The 24484-nt window shown below is 43.5% G+C and overlaps 1 protein-coding gene and 1 non-coding gene across 7 annotated transcripts in view; one reads left to right on the top strand and one right to left on the bottom strand.

Annotated features, from left to right (window-relative positions):
- The window catches only part of zgc:110329 (uncharacterized protein LOC550500 homolog), a 188675-nt gene extending 165477 nt beyond the window's left edge, over positions 1 to 23198 (top strand). For 4 of the 6 annotated variants that reach the window (XM_041209088.1, XM_041209084.1, XM_041209086.1 and 1 more), the window contains one exon: positions 21779 to 23198. In XM_041209088.1, the coding sequence (XP_041065022.1) occupies positions 21779 to 22021 (243 nt within the window). In that variant the 3' untranslated portion in view covers positions 22022 to 23198. Of the gene's footprint in view, positions 1 to 6310; positions 7385 to 8303; positions 8537 to 21778 lie in introns of those variants that run through there. The other 2 variants (XM_041209087.1, XM_041209085.1) reach the window with 2 other exon arrangements.
- On the bottom strand, positions 1543 to 1666 carry LOC121290257. The gene has a single exon (XR_005945736.1). It is a non-coding gene; the product is annotated as a 5S ribosomal RNA (ribosomal RNA).
- Positions 23199 to 24484: the final 1286 nt, after the last annotated feature.

Below are 24484 nucleotides of genomic sequence, written 5' to 3'. Positions count from 1 at the left end.
ACTTTAAATCAAAATGTGATTAAAGGGGTCAACAAAACACCCCAGTCCCCGTGGTGCCCACCGAGCACGGAAGGCCTCGAGAGTACCAGCAGACACAGCGTGCTCCTTCTCCAGGGACATCCGGCAGCGAACGTAGCCACGGAAGAGGGACAAACAATCGGGCGGGACTCCCCCGTCGATCGCCCGCTGCCTGGACCTGTTAATGGCCAACTTGGCCAGGCCCAGGAGCAGGTTCACGAGGAGGTCCTCCTCCTTCCCGACCCCCTTCCGCACCGGGTGCCCATAGATCAGGAGCGTGGGGCTGAAGTGCAAACAAAACATCAATAAAAGGTTTTTCAAATAACTAAAAAGGGAGTGCAGCCTACAACACCCTATGTATACATGGTCCACGGACTCCACAAGACCGCAAAAAGGGCACGTGTCCTGAGTCCGTGAACCTATGCATCCTCTTATTATAAGGGACTGCTGCGTGCAACACCCTCCAACCCAGGTCCCCGATAGAAAGGGGGAGGACACCTCCGTAGAGGGCCTCCCATCGGGGGCCTCCGCCGCCGGACGGCAACAAGGCACGCCAAGGCGTGTCCGGGCGACGGACAAGGGCGAGAAAATGGAAGGTGTGCAGCAGCAGTCCGTACAAAAAGCCCCTCTTTGCCGTGCCAAAAGGCACAGAGGGCATGTCCCCGAGGCGGCTCATATTGCGGGGCACCAGCACCCGAGGGAGGGTTCGGGGCTTGGGGCCAATGTGGAATTCTGTCCGAACAGGGGAACGCTCAGACAGAAGACCACCGCGTACCTGGGCCGCCTCAAGACCCAAAATAACGTCGGGTCCGAGCACGACCGTTCTCAGGTCTTGGATGGCATCGGCTGCGACCTGGACACTCACAGACGCGCGTCGCACCAACTCCTGCGGGAGCATCCAGCCCAGTCCTCCGCCACCCAGCACGTCCCCGATCCTGGTCACCCCTGCGGCCACAGCCCTCCTCTCCGCCAACCACTGAAAAGGACAGAGGGGCGGATTCTTGAGCAGCGGCTCTCTGATGATAGCCGCTACTCCTGACGGGGGAGAGCTGCGTCGCGAGGTGACCACTTTCCAGACTTTGATCAGGTCCTGGTAAAAGACGGGCAACGCCTGCAAGGAGCCACCGAGGCCCAGCTGTTCTATAAACAGGAGCTGCACGTCATAATTCAGGCCGTGCACCTGACGGAAGAAATACGTCATCAGGGCACACCATCTAGGAGGAGGCTCGACGTAGAGGTATCGCTGCAGGGTCTGAAGGCGGAAAGTCGCCACCTGTGTGCGTAGGCACACTAGTGCCTGACCACCCTCCCTAAGCGGGAGACTCAGAACCTCGGCAGCGACCCAGTGCAATCTTTTGTCCCAGAAGAAGTCGACTAACAATCTCTGGATTCTTGTGACAAAGTCCGGGGGAGGGGTCAAAGTGACCAGCCGATACCACAACATGGCGGCGATCAGCTGGTTTATGACCAGAACTCGACCTCGGTAAGATAGCACTCGGAGCAGTCCTGTCCAGCGCTGCACGAAGCCTACTGCGCCTGGTATTCCCAGGCAGTCTCCCATCCAAGTACTAACCAGGCCTGAGTCTGCTTAGCTTCCGAGATCAGACGAGATCGGGCGTTTTTTTTTCAGACTAGTATGGCCGTAGGCAATAAATTGTGACTCTTTTTGAGTACAAACACGTTTCCATCTGTTCCTATTCAGATGAAATTACATTATTTCATAGTTTGCCATTGTGAGATTTGAATTCTTGATCTTGGGATTACAAACCCAGTACCATAACCACTTGGCTATTTAGGCCAAGCCAAAAAATATGTTTCCATCTATTCCTATTCAAATGAAGTTACTTTGTTTCATAGTTTACCATTGTGAGATTTGAACTCTTGATACTCTTTTTGAGTAAACCTGTTTCCATCTGTTTCAGATGAAGTTATATTGTTTCATAGTTTGCCATTGTGAGATTTGAACTCTTGAGTCTTGGGGTTACAAACCCAGTACCATAACCACTTGGCTATTTAGGCCAAGCTTTAGGCTCATTGTATGCTGACATCAGTCAATCTGCAGTACACAGATGTGTTAAACAGGTCACTGATGGGCTGTTCATCAGGGGTGCACAGCCTGAAACTTGGCTTGTGTTTAAGTAACTGAACAAACAGCATGCAGGTGATTTGTGTTAAAAGCTTGTTTGGAGGTCTGACATTTTTAATTGGTGATGGAACAATGGTTCCAGCATGGAGTGGCAGAAATAAGACTGCATGGCCATGTATATGAAGTTTGGAATAAGCTGTTTAGTGAATGCTTGTGCGATCATAAACATGTTGTTCTAGAATGCCTTTGCAATTTTCTAGATCCAGTATTGTGAGCACAGGAAGGCTTCCTGACTGTTTTAATGCTGGTATTTAGAGACAGTAAGAAATCTTCCCTCTTGCTTATTCTGGCCATTAACAGCATTATGGGATTAGGGTTGAAAGCTGCCAGATGAATACATGCTTTCTAAGAGTAAAACCTAAATTTGCACATACATTGTTAGGTTTAAGCATCCCAGTGATATCTAAGTTAAAAAAGGTCTTGGGCAGACACAAGTCATGGTGTATGTCATGTAATGTACCTATTTTATACAGTTCATGACATACAGCCTTGCAGTTCTGATTGCCCTTTCACGTGGAGCACAGTAAATGCACTGGCATTTTACTGATCAGATGTTGTGCTGTTTCTAGTTGAACAGGTTACCTGAAGCATGTGCACTCTGCTTGTTTTTACAGAAGTAAAACCTTCTGGAAAGCAAAAATATAAAAGCAAAATACTGCAGATGCTGGAAATCTGAAACAAAAACAGAAAATGCTGGAAAAACTCAGCAGGTTTAACAGCATCTGTGGAGAGAAAAATGGAGTTAATGTTTCAAGTCAGTATGACTCTTCTTCAGAGCTAAAGAGAAGTAAAAATGTGATGAAATTTATATTGTTTAAAGGGGGTGAAGCAGGTGAAGCTGGATAGAAGGCCAGCAATAGGTGGGGACAAAGGAGAGATTGCCAAAGATGTCGTGAACAAAAGGACAAAGGGGTGTTCATGGTAGTGGTACTGGCTTCTGGAAAGCAAGTCTCCACTATGCATGGTGAAAACATGAAAGCCAAGTCAGCAGAAGCATCTCGATAATATTCATGATATTTGAAGGAGGAGTGCAGCCTTTTCTTCACCTTTCACATCGTAACAAAGGGGCTATATGTAGTGATTGTAAGTAAAACCTTTCCTACTCTTTTAGGGTCACGTGCTTGTACTGATGATTCAGCCCCGAGTGCGGGTAACCTTAGGGGCGGAGCTTTCTAGTCATGGGCCTGGTTCAAGCATGGAGCTTCTACAAGAGCTCTGTAAATAAAGTTATCTGTTTCAAGTAAGAAACCTGTCCGGTACGCCAAGTTTATTACACTTGGCAACAAGGATAAATAGCTGCGACGCTGCACCTCAGCTCGTAAATGTGAGTACATCAATTCTTAAGGAAATAAAGAAAAGTATCGAGCCTAATCGACCCTTATAACTCCAGCAATAGCTACTGTTGCTGGTAGTCCTTTATGCTCATCAAGACAAGGAATGTCTGTGCTGGGAAATGGAGCCCATTTTATTCAAATGTTGCCATTTATCATTCTTTGGCCAGATAACAGGTGCTCCATCGAGTGTCCCACACAATGTGTTTCAGTCTCGACCTCAGAGCACCATCCCCGCTGCAAACAGCTAGTTAACAGCTTGGTGCCCAGTTAAAAGAGCCATTTCAAATTTGAGGGTCAGCATTCCAGCTTGAAACATTTCAGAGGCTAGAACATGTGTTTCACAGAGGCAGTTTCGACAGCGCTTAGTCAAAAATCTGTCAAGTGTTTCAGAAAGAGCTACAGATTATATGTGCAGAGCCCTTGCTGGCCTCAACCAGAACTGTTTCAAGTTCTGGGTTTGTGTAGGCAAATGCTAGTCTGAGTGATACCAGATGCTAGTACCTTTCACCTTGAATGTTTTCATTTTAGCCTGCTTAATTCCAGTGTAGAACAGACAACCATTAATGGAACTGCAGAAAAGTGCTTTTTCCTGGAGACTAGTTTGTAAAGCTTGCAAATTGTGTGCTATTTTGATGCTTAAATTTTCATCAATGTGGGCTTTCTTTAACCAAACTCAAAATTGTGCATGCAGGAAAGGGTGCTGCACTGTCTCCAGTGCCATCTGTTGGATGACATGTTAAACTGAGACCCTGTCTGCCCTCTCAGGTGGATGTAAAAGATTCCATAACACTATTTCAAAGAAGAGCTGGAGAGTTTTCCTCAATGTCCTGGCTGATGTTTATCCCTCAACTATCATGTAAAATAGATTATCGTATGTCAGAATCGTATTGTTAATGGTAGCTTACTGCGCACATATTGGCTTCCTCATTTTCCACATTGCAACAGTGATTATGCTTCAAACAACATCAATGGCCATCGTTGAATGAATTAGTAGTAAAAAGTCATGCGTTAGTTAAATGAAAGACCTTCTGTTGAGCAAGAGAGGGATCAAACCAGTCATTGTCGATACGACTGATTGAAAATCAGCAAATTGCCTTCCTACAGTAGCAATGGAGCTAGAAGGTCATTGGTTCATTGAGAGATTACTGCTTATTCCAACAAATGTTTTGAGGCTAAATGTTGAGGTTTTGTAGGTTTAGACATACAGTAAAATATTTAAATTGCTGGATTTGGTTGCTTATGGCTTTTAGAGAATATATAAGGAAAGGCCATTTTCAATCTTTTTCAAAATCCAGAGCTGTGATTGATGTAAAAAAATTAATTCAAGATCTTCCTGCTGTTACCATAGAAAAGGTGTATGTGAGTATGAGGTGTCAGTGCTTCAGAGTACTGTTACTGTTACACAGAAGCTGTATATAGATAGAGCATTGCAAAAGTCTCTGATGGGAAACAGTCATTCTTCACATTGAAATACATCCCTCCAGAAGTCAAGCCTGACTGCGTGTTTTTGCCTGAAATTATTCAGCTGTGAAGTTACGTTCTTGGATCCCCTCTGATTTTATAATCATAGGTAAGTAGAGCACAGATTACTGCGTCTATACTAGCTTTTAGAAAGAGCAGACGTCATGCTTAGTCTTAAACCTTTGCTTTTTGTTCACAATCCTCTAAGTTCCTCATCCTCAAATACCTGTCTTAACTCCCTTTTAAAATTATTTATGGAGTCAGTTTCTATCAGGTCGAGCATTCCAGATCATGACAGCTCCCCGAGTGAAAATATTTCTCCTCATCTCCATTCTAGATCTTTTTCCAATGATTTTAAATCTATGACTCATTCACCAGAGGGAATCTTTTTTCTCTGTACTTACTCAATCAAAACGTCTCATCATTTTGAAAAGCTCTGTTCAGTCACCTCTTAACCTTCTCTGTTCCAAGGAGAAGTCCTAACTTTCCCAACCTCTCTTCAGAACAGAAGTCCCTCATCCCTGGGAACATCCTGGTAAACCTCCTCTGTATCCTCTCTGAGGCCTTTACATCCTTCTTGAAGTGTGTGGCCCAGGATTGTCCACAACACTCCAGCTGAGGCCTAACTGATGATTTATAAAGTTCTAGCAGGATCACTTTGCTTTTATATTCGATTTCTCTATTTATATTCCTAGCTAACTCATATTCTTTTTAACTACCTTATCAACCTGCCCTATCACCTTTAAGGATTTGTGTATATGGACACCAAGGTCCCTCAGCTCATCTGTACTGTTTGCTATGGTGCCATTTACAGTAAGTAGCTGCAATATCTCTGAAGAAGGGTCATACAGACTCGATAGATTAACTCTCCACAGATGCTGCCAGACCTGCTGAGTTTTTCCCAGCATTTCCTGTTTTTGTTTCAGATTTCCAGCATCCGCAGTATTTTGCTTTTGTCTTAGTGGTTAATTCGCTGCCACTTCTCTTCCAGGAATGCCTACCTTGAAGAAATACTGCTCTTCTCTCCGGCAGCTCTGAAGAAGGCTCACATGGACTCGAAACGTTAACTCTGTTTCTCTCAGATGCTGCCAGACCTGCTGAGTTTTTCCAGCATTTTCTGTTTTTGTTGCAATATCTCTCTGCATTTCAGAAGATCAATTCTTATAATTAGTTTTCTCATATCGTGTGAGTGCTTATGTAGCTGGTGCATGTCAACATTAGACCTGAGGAAGCTCATTAGCTAAAGTGGATTTTTATCTCATTTCATTTTAATCTGTTTCAAAGTTTGCCTTAATCTACATGATACTGACACAGAGGTAGAGCACATAGGAATAAATCTCTCTATTGGCAGGTCTCGTGCAGTACCCAAGAGAAAACTGAAGTGAAAATATTCATTATCCCCTGCCAATATTACTCTTGGGCTGGTTGCAAGAGGCTGAAGAGAAATGATACAAGCTGGCTGCCTCATTTTCTCATTTGCTGCATGGTTTACAGAGCCCCATCACATTAGCAAAATGCTGGGAGTGAGATTTGTGAGACTCGCACAGGCTTTCAGCCCATTTAAGACTGAAACTGAGTTTCATGTTACAAGTGCCTTCATCAAAATGGATTATAATTTTGAGCCCAAATAAATGGGCTTCCTCCAAATACATAATGGCCTGCCAGTCTGAGATTGCAAGGACCCAACTGACGGTAAGGAACTCATCATGAATGTTGCCTGGAGTTTGGAACAGAAGGATATTGTCAGACTGTCTCTTTTCATCAGCACACAACGATCCTATCAATTAGAATAAGCTGGCTTGAGTCATTTCTCAAATGTTTTCTTCCCTCACTATATTATGCAAATGATGTATAATTACTGCATTACAATTAGTGTGCTTCATTAACCTACAGTTATAGTTCAGTTTGCCACAGAGGCAGCTAATGGTGCTTTGCTTCCTCTGACTTGTGAATTAGCAATTTTTGTTTCACGTCACCTTCCTTAACTCATGCCCACCTGGAACATTCCAGCAATGCTGATATTTAGCATGTGAATTCAGACCCTTGAGGTCAGAAAGGGCTTGAGCAGCTCCTTGGAACAGAGAATTGTAAAATACCATTGTTTCCTAAGGGCATGACTTTTCATAAAATCGTAGAATGATACTGCATAGAAGGCCCATCGTGTCTGTGCTGGCTCTTTCAAAGAGCTATCCAATTAGCTCCATGACCCTTTTTCCCCAAATGCTTCCCCTCCAAGTATTTATCTAATTCCCTTTTGAAAGTTCTTATTGAAATTGTTTCTGCCACACTTTCAGTCTGTCTCACCTTGAGGCACCACTGCAAAGCAATCCCTGGAGCTCATAAATGATGATCATTTTCAATTTTAATTCTTTACAGACAAGGAATGTCTGAAAAAAGTAGATATACTTAGTGTCATGTAAGTCAGAACAATCTATCAGGGTCAAATGCACCCTTTTGCAGGTCTTTTATGAAAACATTAAAAAAAAAGTGCAGCAAAATAGACAGGATCGCATATATTTTTTTAAAATAAGATTGTTTCTGGAGAGTTTACTGCACTTTCACAGACCAGGCTGATTTTGTTAATTACTTTGAAGGAAGAGATGACCAAAAAAACGAAAGGAGCAATGGTTGCTGGAGGAATATTTAAGACTGCATCAGTTATTGAATGGGTAAATCTCCTTAGAACTTAATGCAATACGTCTAAAAAAAAATGATGTGCAATTGTTGGTGGCGTCAGCAGTTTTATTACACATTTTATGTTTAAATAATGTCTTATTTACGATCATGCTTCCTCAGCTCCCAGTAATAGCTGTGTTCCAATCTCCAGTTACAGGAATGTGTTGGAAAGCCTGTTTCTCTTTGGTAGCCCACATTGACATTTTGTGATAGTGGCTTGCCTTGGCCCTAGTGATGTCTGTAATAGAATAAAAGAGGATCTTTTTAAACCTGTTATTTACGTCAATGGTGCCGTCATAGCTTCATACGTGAGAGAAACGGAGGCAGATTTATTCAGTGTAAACCCAGCTGGTTCAGCCATTAGACATAATTAATTCGTCCAGAACTGCAAGAGAGAAAGAAGAAAATACTTGCATTGATATTGCTTCTATCATATTGTCAGTGGAACCGGTTAATGAATTAACAACCAATTAATTATTTTGAAATGTAGTGACCACTCGAGGGGCTAAATGGCCTGCTCCTGTTCCAATCTTCCTAATATCTCATGCAGCTCGTTGTTTGATGAGGCTCCTGTGAAGCGCCTTGGGAAGCTTTACAATGTTAAAGGTACTATATGAATGCAAGTCCTTGTTGTTGTTGTTGATGTTACATTCTTTTCAACTTTATAGGATTACAGTTATCCACACCGCTGCTGCACCCCTCCCCCCATCCCCACCAACCTTAAAGTATGTGGGTCCACTACAGCTTTGTGAATACTTAAAATGCTCAAGTACATCAGAGGGCACATCATTATTGTGCGTGACATCCTCGTAATCGTTGTTTCCAGTCATTAGTAACCATGTTGATGCCACAAGTCAGGTCATGCTTTGAACTACTAAAGAATACCAAGCGATCACATGTAGGCAGCTCGCTTTCTGAATTTCATGAATTAAAATAAAACCTGAAAGCTGTCTTATTCATTTGTTTATGTGTCAAGCTCCACAGACATGCAATTCAAACATAGTTTAATAAAAACCGATTTAAGTTATTGGATGTCCAAGCCGCCACTTCAGAGTTCTGCTAATCATTCAACTCCTTAAATTTCATCGGTTAAGAAGGTTGATTATTGATCCTATCATTCATCCAGTTCCCAGATAACCCTTTGATCTGGAGGGTCATCACCACATCTTTGGATTTTTCTCCCCTCCCAGAAACATATTCAGATTTTTCATAGGACGATACAGCACAGGAGGCCATTCAGCCCTTTGTGTCTGTGCTGTGTCTTTGGTAGAGCTATCCAATTAATCCCACTCCCAGCTCTTTTCTTGTAGCCATGTTTAAAATTGAAAATGAATTTCCTTTGCTATTCTTCTTCCAGTCTGCCTGTTCTGTGGGGGGATCTGTTTGGAGAAAGCCTCTGATCCACTCGCAGCAACTGAGACTGAAGTTCACTTCCTAAACCTCACCTATAAAAGCCTCTGCAAAACAACTCTTTGAAAACTGGTTCCTTCACATAAACAGCCTCTGTAGGTTCTGCATGGCCTCTGATGTGGAAATCCAGAAAATGGAAAAGTGACTATGGTACCTGCATTATACAGAACTGATGTCTGTCAAGGAAGGGAAGCTGCCCACCAGACCTGGACTGGCCTACATGTGACCCCAGTCCCACACTACATGGTGTATACCTTCAGAAGTGGGCAAATGAATGTTGCTTTGCCAACATTAGTCATGTCCCAAGAATAATTTTAAAGGAAAGCTGAGACAGACTGTTTGGTTAATAGGTTCTAGCCCTGCTGTAAAAATCATTAAATCTGAGGTAACTCTGTAGGCTTATTATATATCAGTGTTATCTTGATAATGTACTTTTTGCAGTTTTCATTCATTCACATCAAGAAGTAATGAGTAGGAGCTAACCAAGGTGTCTTCAAACAGCCTGGTGTTTTTCGCAAGGGTCAAATCTAACATCATCATTCCTATTTGTACAGTGTTCAGAGAGTAGAAAATAAGCATGTTTTGTGTTTAAAAACTGCTCTCTTCAAATATCCTGGTTCTCATCGATCACTTTCTCACCCTTAAATGTCAAATTCATCTGGCACTGACATTCAGTATGCTACAGCCTGAATTGTTCAAACTTCCTCCCAAAACTTGGCTTCAGCATGTTTGATTCAATCAAATGGGGAAAATCAGTGTGTCACTGAAAATTAGCATCTTTCATTTAAAAACTACTTTTTCCACTTTATCCTCTCCTTTCCTGGAAATGCTGTGTTCTGTCCCCACGGGCCGAATTACAGTACCTCGCCCAAGTTTGCTAAGTGTGGACAGGGGATCTCAGCAGGCTAATCATCCACATGAGGCATATCACAGCCCAGCCCTGTCCACAGGTGAACTTACCGTCTGAGGGTCACTGCATGACACGGATGGTAACACACACTCCACATCAAAACTTTTTTGTCGCATTTTTCACAAAGCGTTTTCCAGCCAATGAAGTGTAGTCACTCTTGTAATTCAGGGGGTATCCAGGCAAATTGTAGTTGCCCCTATTGCCACCTTAGTCATGATCAGCTCAGAACCTGGCGTCATTCCAGTTGTTGAATGACAGTTCCACACCAGGCAGTGCATTTAACAAAATGGGGTTATTGGAATCTTCCATCCTGTACATACACAGAAAGAATACATTGTATTCTTCTTTATTCAGAGTTTTAGTTCAATCTTGTTTTTCAAAAGATTACATTAAAAGTGAATACCAATGCATTTTGACATGTTGATGTGGTCAGGTTCACGTTTGATTTCTGGAACCCAGCACGGTTGAGTGGGGACTAGGAGACACATGGAGTGACTGAAAAGCACAGTCTGGGAGACAAGCGTTCCTCGGATTGCCGGTTAAGGCTGTGGAGATTCAGTCTGACCATTAGTTGAAAGTCTCACAAACTGGAGGATTTATACCCACATAAAAATTAAATGTTTTACGCAGATCACAAGCATGAAATGACAAGGGAAGGAAATATCAATCGATGGCTTCGAAGTAGTCAGTCAGCCGGAAGCTTCCAGTGAGGTTTCAGTCTGTGCACGCTGATCCAGAGCAGTGCTGGCATAGAAGGGAAAGGGACAACATTTGAAGTTCATGGCAGAAGTGTTTGAGGGGCTGAACGGCTTTTTACAACTTCTTATGCTGAACCATTTCCCTGAGCCTGATTAGAACAAAAATAAACTTGTACAGAAACTCATCTGAAGTAACTGTATTTTAAGGTAAAGACACAATTTCCAAGGTTTACAGATCAGTACGATTCTGGGTTAATCCCTGGTTTTGGAGTTAGCGACCTCACAGAAGGCAGTGGTAGATGCACAGAGAGAATACAGAAAAGAGGCTGGCAAAGAAGCTACTGACCCTATCGGAAGTAAGTGGAGGCCGAGTAAAAATGGGGTCAGGTAAAACTGTGTTATCCCACTCAACCAGTCTGCTGGCACTGCCAAGACTCTCACATGAACTCAGGTGAGGGACAAGACGTACCCTGGGGATTGAGTCAGCAGAAGAAGGAAAGAATGGAAATGTAAGGGTGTTGAGCAGGATAGAAGAATGTGAAATCGTGCCCACGCCACAGTGTCTTTAACCTTGGTCGTGTGAGTTGTTGAGTCTACAGCTCTTGCAGGTACTGAGCTTGGTATAGTCGCGCAATCTGGCACCCGAAATGCACATAGGTCAACGTTTCTGCAGACCTGCCATTCAGTAATATCCAGCTGCTGCATTTGTGTTGAATCCCATAACAAACCGAGTTATAGTATGTGGCAGTCTTACTGCATAATGAGCTCTCTGGTGCAATTAAATAGGACATTTACAGATCACAGATTGTGGCCAATCATATTAATGACTTTGGTTTGGCTTCAGTAAATAGTTAACAATTAGCCAACAGCTCATTTGAATTTTGTTTTGAGAGCATTGTTGTGCACTTCTCCTGTCAGCAGATATTAAATCACCATCTGTTTTCTTGTCATTTATCCATTAAAGCAAATGGAACAAAAGCTAACTTCCATTTCACATCTTGGCACACATTTCACTGACTTGGCTCCATTAACCCAATCTGTCCTATGCAGTGAGAAAAGAGAGAACTTGGATTTCAGCACAACCTCAGAACATCCCAAAGCCCAGCCAGCATTAACCACTGTTGCAACGTGGGAAATACGACAGCCATTTTGTGCACAGCAAGCTCACACAAACAGCAATATTATAATGACTGGACCATCCCGTCCTGCTCTTTTCTTTTATTCGTTCATGGGTTGTGAGCATCACTGGCTAGGGCAGCATTTATTGCCTACCCCTAGTTTCCCTTGAGAAGTTGTTGGTCAGCTGCCTTCTTGAACCGATACAATCCCTGTGGTGTAGGTACACCCACAGTGCTGTTAAGAAGAGAGATCCAGGATTTTGACCCAGCGACAATGAAGGAAGGGCAATATATTTCCAAGTCAGGATGGTGAGTGACTTGGAGGAGAACTTCCAAGTGGTGGTGTTCCCATCTGCCTGCTGCCCTTGTCCTTCTAGATGGCAGCGGTCATGGGTTTGAAAGGTGGTGTCTAAGGAAGCTTGGTGAGTATCTAGAGTACATTTTGCAGATAGTACACATTGCTGCTACTGTGCATCGGTGAAGGAGGGAGTCAATGTTTGTGGATGGGGTGCCAGTCAAGCGGGCTGCTTTGTCCTGGACGGTGTCAAGCTTCTTGAGGGTTGTTAGAGCTGCACTCATCCAGGCAAGTGGAGAGAATGCCATCACAGTCCTGACTTGTGCCTTGTAGATGGTGAACAGGCTTTGGGGAGTCAGGAAATGAGTCACTCTCTGCAGGATTCCTAGCCTCTGACCTGCGCCTGTAGCCACAGTTTTTATATGGCTAGTCCAGTTCAGTTTCTGGTCAATGGTAACCCTTAGAATGTTAATAGTGGGGGGTTTCAGTGATGGTAATGCCATTGAATGTCAAGTGGCAATGGTTAAATTCTCTCTTGTTGGAGATGGTCATTGCCAGGCACATGTGTGGCATGAATGTTACTTACCATTTGTCAGCCCAAGCCTGGATATTGTCCATTTGGACATGGACAACTTCAGTACCTGAGGAATCACGAACGGTGCTGAACATTGTGCAATCATCAGAAAACATCCCCACTTCTGACCTTATGATGGAGGGAAGATCATTGATGAAGCAACTGAAGATGGTTGGGCCTAGGACACTATCCTGAGGAACTCCTGCAGTGATGTCCTGGAATTGAGATGATTGACCTCCAACAACTACAGCCATTTTCCTTTATGCTAGGTATGACTACAACCAGCGGAGTGTTTACCCCCTGATTCCCATTGACTCCAGTTTTGCTAGGGCTCCTTAGTCAAATGCTGCCTGGATGTCAAGGGCAATCACAGTCGCCTCACCTCTGGAGATCAGCTTTTTTGCCCATGTTTGAACCAAGGCTGTCATGAGGTTAGGAGCTGAGTGACCCTGGCAGAATCCAAACTGAGCATCAGTGAGCATGTTATTGCCACTTGATATTACTGCTGATGACCCCTTCCATCACTGGCATCTGTGATACTGGGAACCTCCACAGGAGGCCGAGGTGAGGCTGGAGAGCCACTTGGCACTTCCGGCTGAAGACTGTTGAAAATGCTTCAGCCTTGCCTTTTGCACTGATGTGATGAGCTCCCCCATCATTGAGGATGGAGATATTTGTGAAGCCTCCTCCAGTGAGTTGTTTAATTGAGCACTACCATTCATGACTGGATGTGGCAGGAATGCGAAGTAGTGCCCTGGGATCTTTTATGTCCACCTGAGAGGGCAGATGGGCCGCCGCTGACTGTCATCCCATTGAAAGGCAGCATCTCCAGCAATGTAGCAGTTGCTCTGGAGTATCAGCCCAATTAGATATCGTAGAAAATAAGATAGATTAAATTTTCATTTTCAGGTTCTTGAACCCTTGCTCACAACAAAAGAGTGCATGACTTCAGAAGACAATATTGACACTCCAGTGCTCCACAACAATCGAGTATTAAGGCAATGTACATACTGTAGCAAGCAATAGCTTCTGATCCTTGTTTTCAAATCCCCCAATGTAACATTTCTGTAACAGCCTTCGAGCTCTTTGCATTCATGCAGTTCTGGCATCTTTTGCATTCTCTATTTTAACCACTGCACTATTGAAAGAGGTGCCTTCAGCTATCTAGGCACTAAGCTCTGGAATTCCCTTCATAAGCTTCTCTCTCCTCCTTTAAAATGTTCCTTCAACCCCAAGTCATCAGTTCTAATGTATACTTATGTTGATCAGTGTCAAATTGTGTTGCCTTGGGACATTTTACTATTTCAAAGGCACCATATAAAGGCAATTTGTTGCAGTTGTTCCCAATAGCAGCTGCTGACAGAACAGCATCAGCTGAGATCTGGAAACAGGGGAGCTGATCCACCAGACGGCACCTCCAGCAGTGCAGCATTCCCTCAGGACTTTACTGGAGTGACATCCTGGATTTTGTGCCCAGTTTCTGGAGTGGGTCTTGAACTCAGAAGCTTAGGACTCAGTAGTGAGAGTGTTAACACTGAGCCAAGGCTGACACATCACACAGGCAGTGCATTTCAGGATTTGAATCCTGCACAGAAAACATCTGGTTTTCCAATGCTGGATGAAATGGTCCAAGCAATATGTGTACAACAGTTAGTGCCTATTTAAAAGACATTCGGGCACTAAGCACTTTTATGCGCATGTGATGAATCAAATTCTTGCACTTGTACAGACTATTTGTTTTCAAGATTGTCAACCAGTTTTAGCCTGGGGAAAAAAAAGACTTAATTTTACCCGAAATTAATGTTGTAATTGGCCTGAATTTTTCAGAAGGTGGGGGCTCCCCTCCCGCCATCCACAGAGTCAGCAGCTGCTGACTCCGACTACCCCGCAGCCAATTTCTGCCCCTCACTTGGGAGGAAGTCCCAACTTAGAGAGGTACCAGCCAATCTGATTGGCCGGCAGCTCTCCAGTCCCCGCAGCAACTGCAGAAGAGGAACTACACCTACCTGTCGGAGCCTAAATGCTGGAGGACAAGTGTAATGGTTCCCAGAGCAGGGAGGGTAGAGAAGGCCTGGGGTCTCACCAGGGGGGGTGATCAGGGTCTCGAGTAAGAGGCCGGGTGGCCATTAATTGGCTACTTAAGGGCCTCAAAGGGGCAAGGGCGGGATTCCCGTCCAAGGCCTTGTCCGCTCCAGCGTAAAATCGCTGTGTGTTTGGGGCGGGCGAGAACCCAGAGGGAATCCCACCCCTTCCATTTCAGACTCCCCCACCCACCAGTGAGGAGCGTAACATTCAGGCCATTGAGACATTGTGCTGATTCCATATTAATTATTGGACTGTCAAACAACTGCTATGCGTATAGCTCAGGGCAGTTGGAATTTTTACATTGTATGCTAATGCCATTTTACACTCCTGTCAATTTGTACAACAGATCTCATGCCTCAAAAGCTAGCGACACTGAAGGAACAGCAGTATAGTTTCAAATCAGTTCTCTCTGGCCCAGTCTGGCTGATAAGCTCTTAAGGACTTGGCCAGCTCAGTCAGTAATGGTGATGCTGAACGACTCTTAATGGTAGACATTGAAATCTCCCACCCAGAGTAATTCTGTGCTCATGCTACTTTCAGTATTTCTTCCAAATTGTGCTCATTATGAAGGAGCACTGATTCACTAAACAAAAACAAAAATACCTGATTCACTAGCTGAGGGGGGTGCTATAGGTGATAATTAGCAGGAGGTCTCCTTGCCTATGTTTGACCTGATGCCATGAGACTTCATGAGATCCAGAGTCAGTGTTGAGGACTCCCAGGACTACTCCCTTCTAACTGAGGGCCATTGTGCCGCCACCTCTGGTGGGTCTGTCCTGTCAGTGGGACAGGATCTACCCAGGGATGGTGACAAAGGAGTGTAGCTGCAATGTATGATTCTGTGAGTGTGACAATGCCAGGTTATTGCTTGTCTAGAGGCCTATTTCACTACTCCATGCTTCCACCTTTACTACTCCCCAACCCCACCTACCATTGCTTATCTCATCTTGCTTTCCTCTCCAAAGTCCTTGAGCGCATTGTCATGATCCAATTTGATACCAATCCCTTTCAAAATTCCCTCTTTGAATCCTTTTTAAGCTGGATTCCAAGCTGCCCGCTGCAAGGAGATCTGAGCTGGAGTCACCAAGGGCAAATTGTGACTTCCTGGTCCTCATCAGGCTCTTTAGGAATTCAACAAATCAGAGCTCACTTGTCCTAGGAAAGAGTTACATATATTGTGGAAGATGAAATAGGAGAATGGGCTCTGAGGTAAATGCACTGTCCAGTGTGTTAGTAAACTGCACAGGCCAGTAATGTCCCATGGTTTTAATCCTACCCTGGGATAAACTAGCTAATTTCAGTCAGGCCACAGCTGAGACATTACATATGACCTCACAAACCCTGGCCTCAGTTGGTTCTGCTCTCGATCTCTGTCCCGTGACACCTGTTATAAAGAGTGTGCATGGCTGTCCTGACTGTGATGCCCTCCGCCAGCCAATAACATGCTGATGTTCACTGCCTGAGCTTGCCCATGATGAGTGGGCACTTGAGTGAGGTACTTGCTGGGGGTGGGCGGTGACTGGCAGTGAGCAAATTGATGCTTACATATGGAGAAATTTAAAGTGATGTTTTTATCAGCATCCCCTGAAGTCAGTAATTCTAATGAAGAGCAATGTTAATTAGACTCTCAACTCTGCGCCACAGTTTAAGAACACAGTAAATATTTAGAATTGACAAAATGAATTTGGTCTTTGGCAGAAAAATGAAGCTAATTAAAAACTCATGGCTCAAACATAATGACAATACTAGCTGTACCATATAAATTGAAATGTGTTTATGGGTGAGTAGAATCTGAAGTTAATTAAATCTGCTGTATTGTTGAGTTATTAATAAAGGTTTCTTCAGGAGACTTTTAATCATCTTTATATCCTTTACTTTTGAAGTCAAGTTATTGTTACAGGTTGTCCAGGAAGATAGACCAGCAAACTGCTCCCAGTTCCCAGACACAGCCTCTGACCCTGGGCACTGCTGAGCTGCAGTGTAAGTTGATAGATAACCCCAGCTCTCATTGTATGGGGAAAGTGCCAGGTCTCAGCCTGATACAGCTTCCTCATTCCCCTAACCTTTCACCCTTCCTATCCACATGTTACCTCTCATCCCAACCCAACACGAATGATCACCCAACCCCATTCCCTACATTCAGTCCTCCAACCTACTTGACAACAGTAATAGTGTATCATTGACTCTGAAGTGCTGAGGTAATGAAAAGCACTATATAAATGAAATACTTTGTTCAACTTTGCATATAGCCGACACTTTATAGCATTGGTGAAATAGCTTCAGTGAACAAATCAAGTTCAACTAGTTTGAGACTGCCTTAAGAAGTGCTACAAATTTTAACCTTTAGCCGTCCTCAGTTGGTTTATGAAGCTGAAATTGTTTTCCTAGTCACGTTTCCTGATTTGTAGCACTGAAATAAGACCTTTCTCCAACTGAGACTCAATTTTTTTCTCTCAAGAATTATGGATGTGCAGCTGACCCAGGTTATTCTGTGCACATAATTATTGCTGCTGAGGCATGAAGATGTAATGCCAGCCCTGAATGATTTACTTCTCACTTAAAGTTAAAACACATCTAATTATCAGCCACAGTCTCAGGTTAAAGCAGACTGCTCATAATCTCAGCATCCTACTTAATCCGAAGTTTAGCTTCCAAACTCATATGCTCTTCTTCACAAAGATCACTGAATTCCACCTCCATTATATCATCTATCTCCACCTGTACCTTGGAGCAGTTGTTGCTAAAATTCTCATCTATGCCATTGTTATCTCCAGACTCAACTATTTCATTGCTTTCCTGGCTGGCCTTTGAACTTTTGCACTTGAACCTATCTAATTTTCTGCTATCCATATTCTAACTTGCACCAAGTCCCGTTTACCTATCACCCCTATGCTCGCTGACCTACAATGGCTCCTGGTCCCCCAATGATGAGTCATAATGATGTAAAGTTTACAAGAAAAAAGGAACAGGAAGCTATGGACAGGATGACAATAGATAAAGAAGACATACTAAAAAGATTAACATTACTGAAATTTGATAAGTCCAGATGGAATGCATCCCAGGTTGTTTAAAGAAGCAAAGGTAGAAATACCAGAGCCATTGGTCACAATCTTTTAATCCTCATTCGACACAGGAGTAGTGCCAGAGAAGGGGGGAGTTCTTAACGTTGTACCATTATTCAAGAGAAGAGAGATGGCAGACCAGTCAGCCTAACGTTGATGGTGGGGAAATTATAGGAAATAATTATCAGGGACAAAATAAACTTTTCCTTTGGATAAACATGGGTTACTCAAGGAAAGCCAGCAAGGATTTGTTAAAGGCAATTTGTGTCTGTCTAACTTGATTGAATTCTTTGAGGAAGTAACAGAGAAGATTGATCAAGTTAATGCAGTGGATGTTGTATATATGGATTTTCAGAAGGCATTCACACAGAAGATGAAAGCGCATGGAATTAGGGGGAACGTGGTGTTAGTGATACAAAATTGGCTCAGTGACAGGGAACAAGGGATGGTGCTGGATGGATTACTTTAAGATTATTGGAGCTTTGCACCAAGTATCACTTTGACTCCTTAGTCTTTTTAATTTTTATAATGGTTTAGTCATGGGTCTAGACAACAGCATTACAAAGATTTCAGCTAATACAAAACTTGACAAAGTAATAGATAGTTGCTGGCTTCAAAATGGCATAACCAGGATGGTGAAATGTGCAGAAGCATGACTTAGGAGTTCAGTGCATGAAGTGTGATATGGGGAGGAGCAATATAGAAAGACAGTATATCACAAATGGCACAATTGTGAAAAGCTTAGAAAGCAGAGAACCTTGGAGCCTATATACAAAAATCCTGGAGGTGGCAGGACAAGTTGATGAAGTGGTTAAAAAAACATGAAGGTTTCTTGGTTGCATAAATAGAGGGATAGAATATAAAAGCAAAGATAGCATGCTAGAACTTCATTAATTTTTGGTACAACCTCAGCTGGAGTATTGTGGACAATTCTGGGCCCCACAATTAAGGGAAAAGGGCACAGAGGAGGTTTACCAGGATGTTCCCAGGAATGAGGGACTTCAATTCTGATTAGAAAAGTTACTGTTCTCCCTGGAACAGCTAGAGGTGACCTATTAGAGGATTTCTAGACGATTAGAGGTTTAGCTAGAGTAGAAATGGAGAAAACTTATTCCCTCTGATAAGTGGGTCAGTAACTAGAAGTCATGGAGCTGAATAAAACGTTGGGGCGTTGAGGGCAGGATCTGCACCGGGAAGTCAGCAGCTTTTTGACTTCCAGTCTTGCCTTCGAAACGCACCTGATAATACGTTGGTTGGGGCTAATCAAGCTGAAGGATGGGTTTGAGACCTTCTTCCCGCCCAATGAGTGCTATAGGGCGGGATGTCCGGCCTTTGAGGTCGTAGGCCATGACCCAGGACATGGTCACATACCTTAAAGGTCCCCCAGCAGTGTAAGGGGACCCAGCAGGTGCAGGATTGAGTAAGAGGTCTCTGGAAGAAATGTAATTGGGCAGTCTGCCGGCTTTTAAGGTGAATGCAGTGGTGTGCAGCAGGTTGTGTGATGTCACTGAGGTCTCCACAGGCTGCCTGGAATGAGCCTGTTGCAAAGAAGTTGAGCGCGACAGTAACCTTCAGAGCCACAGGCATCGGGTGCATCCCTATGAAGTTGGAGGAGATCTCCCCTGTGAGCATGTCACGGAGTGATGTGACCGTTGGCTCTCGATAGCTCTTGATAGCCTGAGTCTTCTCCTGAATTAAGTCTCTACAATTGCAGATAGCTCAATCTCTACGTATCGACTCTAGGGGCTGGATTAGACCTCCTAGGCCTCTGCGGAGGGCCTCTGAGTGGCACCAAACCCTCAGGCTCTGGCACTGCTCTGTCCCCTTCACGAACTATCAGTGACTCCCCATCCTCCTCCTCATTGGAGGTTGTATCTCCCACTGAGACCTTAATGCCCATATGTCACAGACAAGGGCAACAGACACATGGGAGCATCACCACCTGGAATTTCCCTTCCAAGCCACACACCATCCTGACTTGGAAAAATCACTGTTCCTCCACTGTCACTAGATCAAAATCTTGGAACTCGCTCCCTAACAGCACTGTGGGTGTACCTACACCACAGGGACTGCAGCGGTTCAAGAAGGTGGCTCATCACCATCTTCACAAGGACAATTAGGAATGGGCAATAATTGCTGGCCTAGCCAGCAATGCCCACCTCCCGTGAATAAATTTTAAAAATTACCATAGCATAGGCAGGGTTCTGACTTTTAAGCCTGTGTGCATACCATATAATTCAAAACTGGCGTGATGACATCAGAAACGCTGCCCGGCATCATCAAGCCTAATGTGGAAACCATGCCCGCTTTGGGAGCATATTACTCAGTCCATAGGTTTAAAGGCATTGGAAATAAGATCTGGAGGAGAGATGAGAAATATTTTCACTCAGTTTCTCACTTTGTCGGGATGGTTAACATTCTGCCTGAAAAGATGGTAGACTGCTTAAATAATTTTAAAAGAGAGTGAGGAAATTACAGGGTTACAAACCAAAAGCGGGTTGTGGGATTAGGCACAGTTGCTCTTTCAAAGAACCAGCACTGGCAGAACAGGTCAAATGTCTTCCTTCTGTGTTGCACATTTCTATGATTATATGAATTAAACTTCTTTGCAATTTATTGTTGGTCTTTATCTCTGCAATTTTGTATTCGTCTTTGTCAAGTGAAGAAGCTTCATTGTCAAAGTATAAGGATGTAACCTCCTGTAATAATATGCCAGCTCCAGGCCGCTCCAGTCATTGTTGACCAGTGTTTCAACTGAAAGTGTCAATAATGAACATGATGAGATGACTGCACTTCAATAATAAAAGCTCTGAGTAACTCTTTCTTTTCCTTCCTTTGAGCTTTTCCTCCTTATTTGACAAGAATTGCACTGACTTAATTAAAAAGGAGCCTGATTCATAGCTTGATAACTGGATACCTTGGCAAGCTAAGCCGCTGTATGAGTTTAATGAAATCAATATGGCTGCTCTCTCATTGTTATTCAATTAGACAATATCACAGTAAGCTGGTTGTATGCGCATCACATCATTGATAATAAAGGATATCTCAATGGAATTGAAGAGTTTTGATGCTGTTTCACAGGAGGGAAAAGGAATTCAGATGTTGTAATTACAGTAAAATAAATAGAATACCTCACAGGAAAAAATTGATTTCAGAAGGGATGAAGACTTAATAAGGCAAAGACATGAATATGTTTGTAAGATTGGCCTTATGATTGGAATACGTTGTGCTTTCCACCTTTCCCTCTTGAATGTTCTATCTATAAAAGTGATTGAACATAGTTCCAAATTATTATTAATTTGTTCTCTACATGTCATTTGGATTATTGGCAGACGGACAATAGATCGACACTTTTTCTTAAGCTATGCTCTTTCCAGATGCACACGACTGCCATCTTAAAAATGTGTTCACTTCCTGGGATCTGATGGTGAGCAGAGTATGTTTGAACTATTACCTCAAGAAAAGTTGGACTTTCCCCTCCTACAGATTTGCCTCCCTCAATTGTTGTGCTAATGGTGGATGAAGGGTGGGCGGATGTGTTGTGTATGTCCAGCTGGCTGTGGGAGAGCAGCGCAGCCTGCGAGCTGAGAACAGATGATTTAATTTATTGCTTGGCTTAAGCAAAAGAAAGAGAGATTTATACCAGACCAGTTTTTTTTAACATGTTGCAAAGGTACGCCACTTGAATTGAGCGAGTAGAATATAAGAAGCAACAAATCACCTGCTAGGTAAAGGTCTTGTGCCAGTGCTTCTGTATATAAAAAAAAACAAATTGCTCCTCCCACCAAAGTTACCAGAGTTTATGTCTGTTGTTTTCCTTGTACCATGAAAATCCGTGAGGAAAAATATTAATAGAGGGAGCAAAAGCTAGCAAAGATACAAAATATGGATCAGCTGACATTTCTAAAATTAATCATCCATGTTGGCCAGATATTTTTCCTGTCAGAAGCTGTATAACAATATAAGTAAACTGGCACATTGTTTGTTTCAGGTTATTGGAATAGTGCTGAGCTGCCTGTACCTGAAGACACTATCCCAACATAAGGATGAATTTGACGGATTCAGAATTCCTTATGAGCTGCTGGATCTTTCAGGGGCAGGATGGTGCCTGTGTCTGCCCAGAGAGGAAGGTTACCAACCAGTGGAGAGAGCTGAGAGCAATGCTGACACTCCAGATGCAGTGAGTTCTGTTCAAGAAATGCAACCGATGAACACAGAACAAGAAGTGAACTGAGCTAAGATTCCAAGAGCCAACGAATGTTAAAGTTTGTCACCTGTCAGCTCGACAACACTGAACAGAGATGTGCTGGGTTTGACATTCTCCATATGTAATGTGACTGGCTTTTGTTAAATTTGTCGAGGTGTGGGAGACAATTTCATGCACTTGTTAGTAATAGCACCCTGTCACCATGTTGGCAAAAGCCAGAGGCAAGTGGAAGTGAGCTCAGACTTAGTATATTTGGAGAAGATGGTATAGATCCTGTCCAAATCACTCAGCCCTCACTGCTCCCGATTGACAGTTCTGTGTCTCAGACAGCCTAAGTGCATTGAAAATTAAATCACTGTTTTAAAAAGGAAGGGACCCTCTGTAAATCACTCAGCTAAACCTGATGGAGAAATAATGCAAGTTGAAAGTATGTACCAGCTTGCGCGCAACTTCCTAAACTGCAATCTCAGCTGTTAAGCCACTGGAGGAGTTGCTGAGTAGGGAACAGGGGTATCAGCTTTGGAATGAGGGAAGACTGCCAATATGTTGACTTGGCCAATTTTATATTTCTCTTGACATCTATTTATGGGGCATTTAAATCCTGGAAACCCAAATTTCCCAGTGCCATAATATTTTGTGTGCTTTTCCAATAAGGATTAGCCAGTATACACTTTATTTTAAAAGTGCTGGTATCTTCTCATTATGCTACTTACTGTATGGAGACCAATTAAATTTACACAAGTGTTGCCAGGTCACCTTCATCTTGGCACCATTGGCAGTATAATAAGAGCAATGCAAAGTTTGTAAAGGTTCTGTGTATCCATAGCACCGCCAGTAATTTTCCATCATTTTAATGTCAATAGACAGTTAACTGGCCTTTATAGTGACATTGATTCAATTGGAATTGCAATGGCAGTGCGATCTCCGTTTTTCCTGGTTGGGTAATAATGCAGAGTCAGCAATATAATGGGACTGCAGACTTTGTGTCAACCTAATAACTATGGGTGTGGCAGATGCTGTGCATAACATTGCTCAGAGTCCATTGTACTATGACTTCTCAGTTTCTCAACTGTCAGTCTCATGCCACAGCATTGCATTGATTTATTCTGTGTTAGTTCATGGCACTGCCTTACACTTGTTTATCCCAGGACGACAATTTCGCATTACAGTGCCTAGTTTTATAAGACCAAAAGACCATAAGACGTGGGAGCAGAAGTGGGCCATTCAGCCCATCAAGTCTGCTCTGCCATTCAATGAGATCATGGTTGATCTGATAATCCTCAATTCCACTTTCCTGCCTTTTCCCCATAACCCTTGATTCCCTTACTGATTAAAACCTGTCTACCTCAGCCTTGAATATACTAAACGACCCAGCCTCTACAGCTCTCTGCAGTAAAGAATTCCACAGATTCACTACCCTCTGAGAGAAGAAATTCCCCCTCATCTCTGTCTTAAATGGGTGACCCCTTACTCTGAGATCATGCCCTCTGGTCCTAGACACTCCCACAAGGGGAAACAACCTCTCAGCATCTACCTTGTCAAGCCCCCTAAGAATCCTATATGTTTCAATAAGGTCGCCTATCATTCTTCTAAACTCCAATGAGTACAGACGCAACCTATTCAACCTCTCCTCATAAGAAAATCCCTCCAAACCCGGGATCAGCGTAGTGAACCTTCTTTGGACTGCCTCCAATGTCAGTATATCTTTCCTTAGATAAGGGAACCTAAACTGTTCACAATATTCTAGGTGTGATCTAACTAGTGCCTTGTATAGTTTGAGCAAGACTCCCCTATTTTTCCACTCCAATTCCTTTGAAATAAAGGCCAGCATTCCATTTGCCTTCCCTATTACCTGTTGAACTTGTATACTAGTTTTTTGTGATTCATGCACGAGGACCCCCAAATCCCTCTGCGCTGCAGGTTTCTGCAGTCTTTCTCCATTTAAATAATATTCAGCTTCTCAATTCTTCCTGCCAAAGTGCATAACCTCACATTTTCCCATATTATATTCCATCTGCCAAGTTTTTGCCCACTCACTTAACCTGTCTATATCCCTCTGTAGATTCTTTGTGTCATCCTCATCATGTGTCTTCCCAGCTGTTGTCATTCGGAGACTTGGTGATGTACATTCACTTACCTCATCCAACTCATTAATATATATTGTAAATAATTGTTGCCCCAGCACTGATCCCTGTGGCACTCCACTAGTTACAGGTTGCCACCCTGAAAATGCCCCCCTTTTCCCAACTCTCTGGGCTGGATTTTACCTTCGGCGAGCAGGGGGCAGGGCCCGCTCGCTGACGGCAAAATGACACGGGATGACGTCAGGCGTAACCCCCAACGTCATCTCACCCCATTTAAATTTTCAGGAAGCCAGGCTTGCAGCAAAATCAGCTGTCCACCCGCCGACCTGTCAATGGCCAGTTTGGTCTGAGGCAGCACTTAGCCTCAGGGAGATGTGCGCTCTTTCATGCGCATGCGCGAAAGAGC

This window comes from Carcharodon carcharias, chromosome 17, assembly GCF_017639515.1.
Source record: "Carcharodon carcharias isolate sCarCar2 chromosome 17, sCarCar2.pri, whole genome shotgun sequence".
Lineage (NCBI taxonomy): Eukaryota > Metazoa > Chordata > Chondrichthyes > Lamniformes > Lamnidae > Carcharodon > Carcharodon carcharias.
The sequence above is the reverse complement of the archived record's forward strand: the minus strand, read 5'-3'. Positions and strand labels throughout refer to the sequence as shown.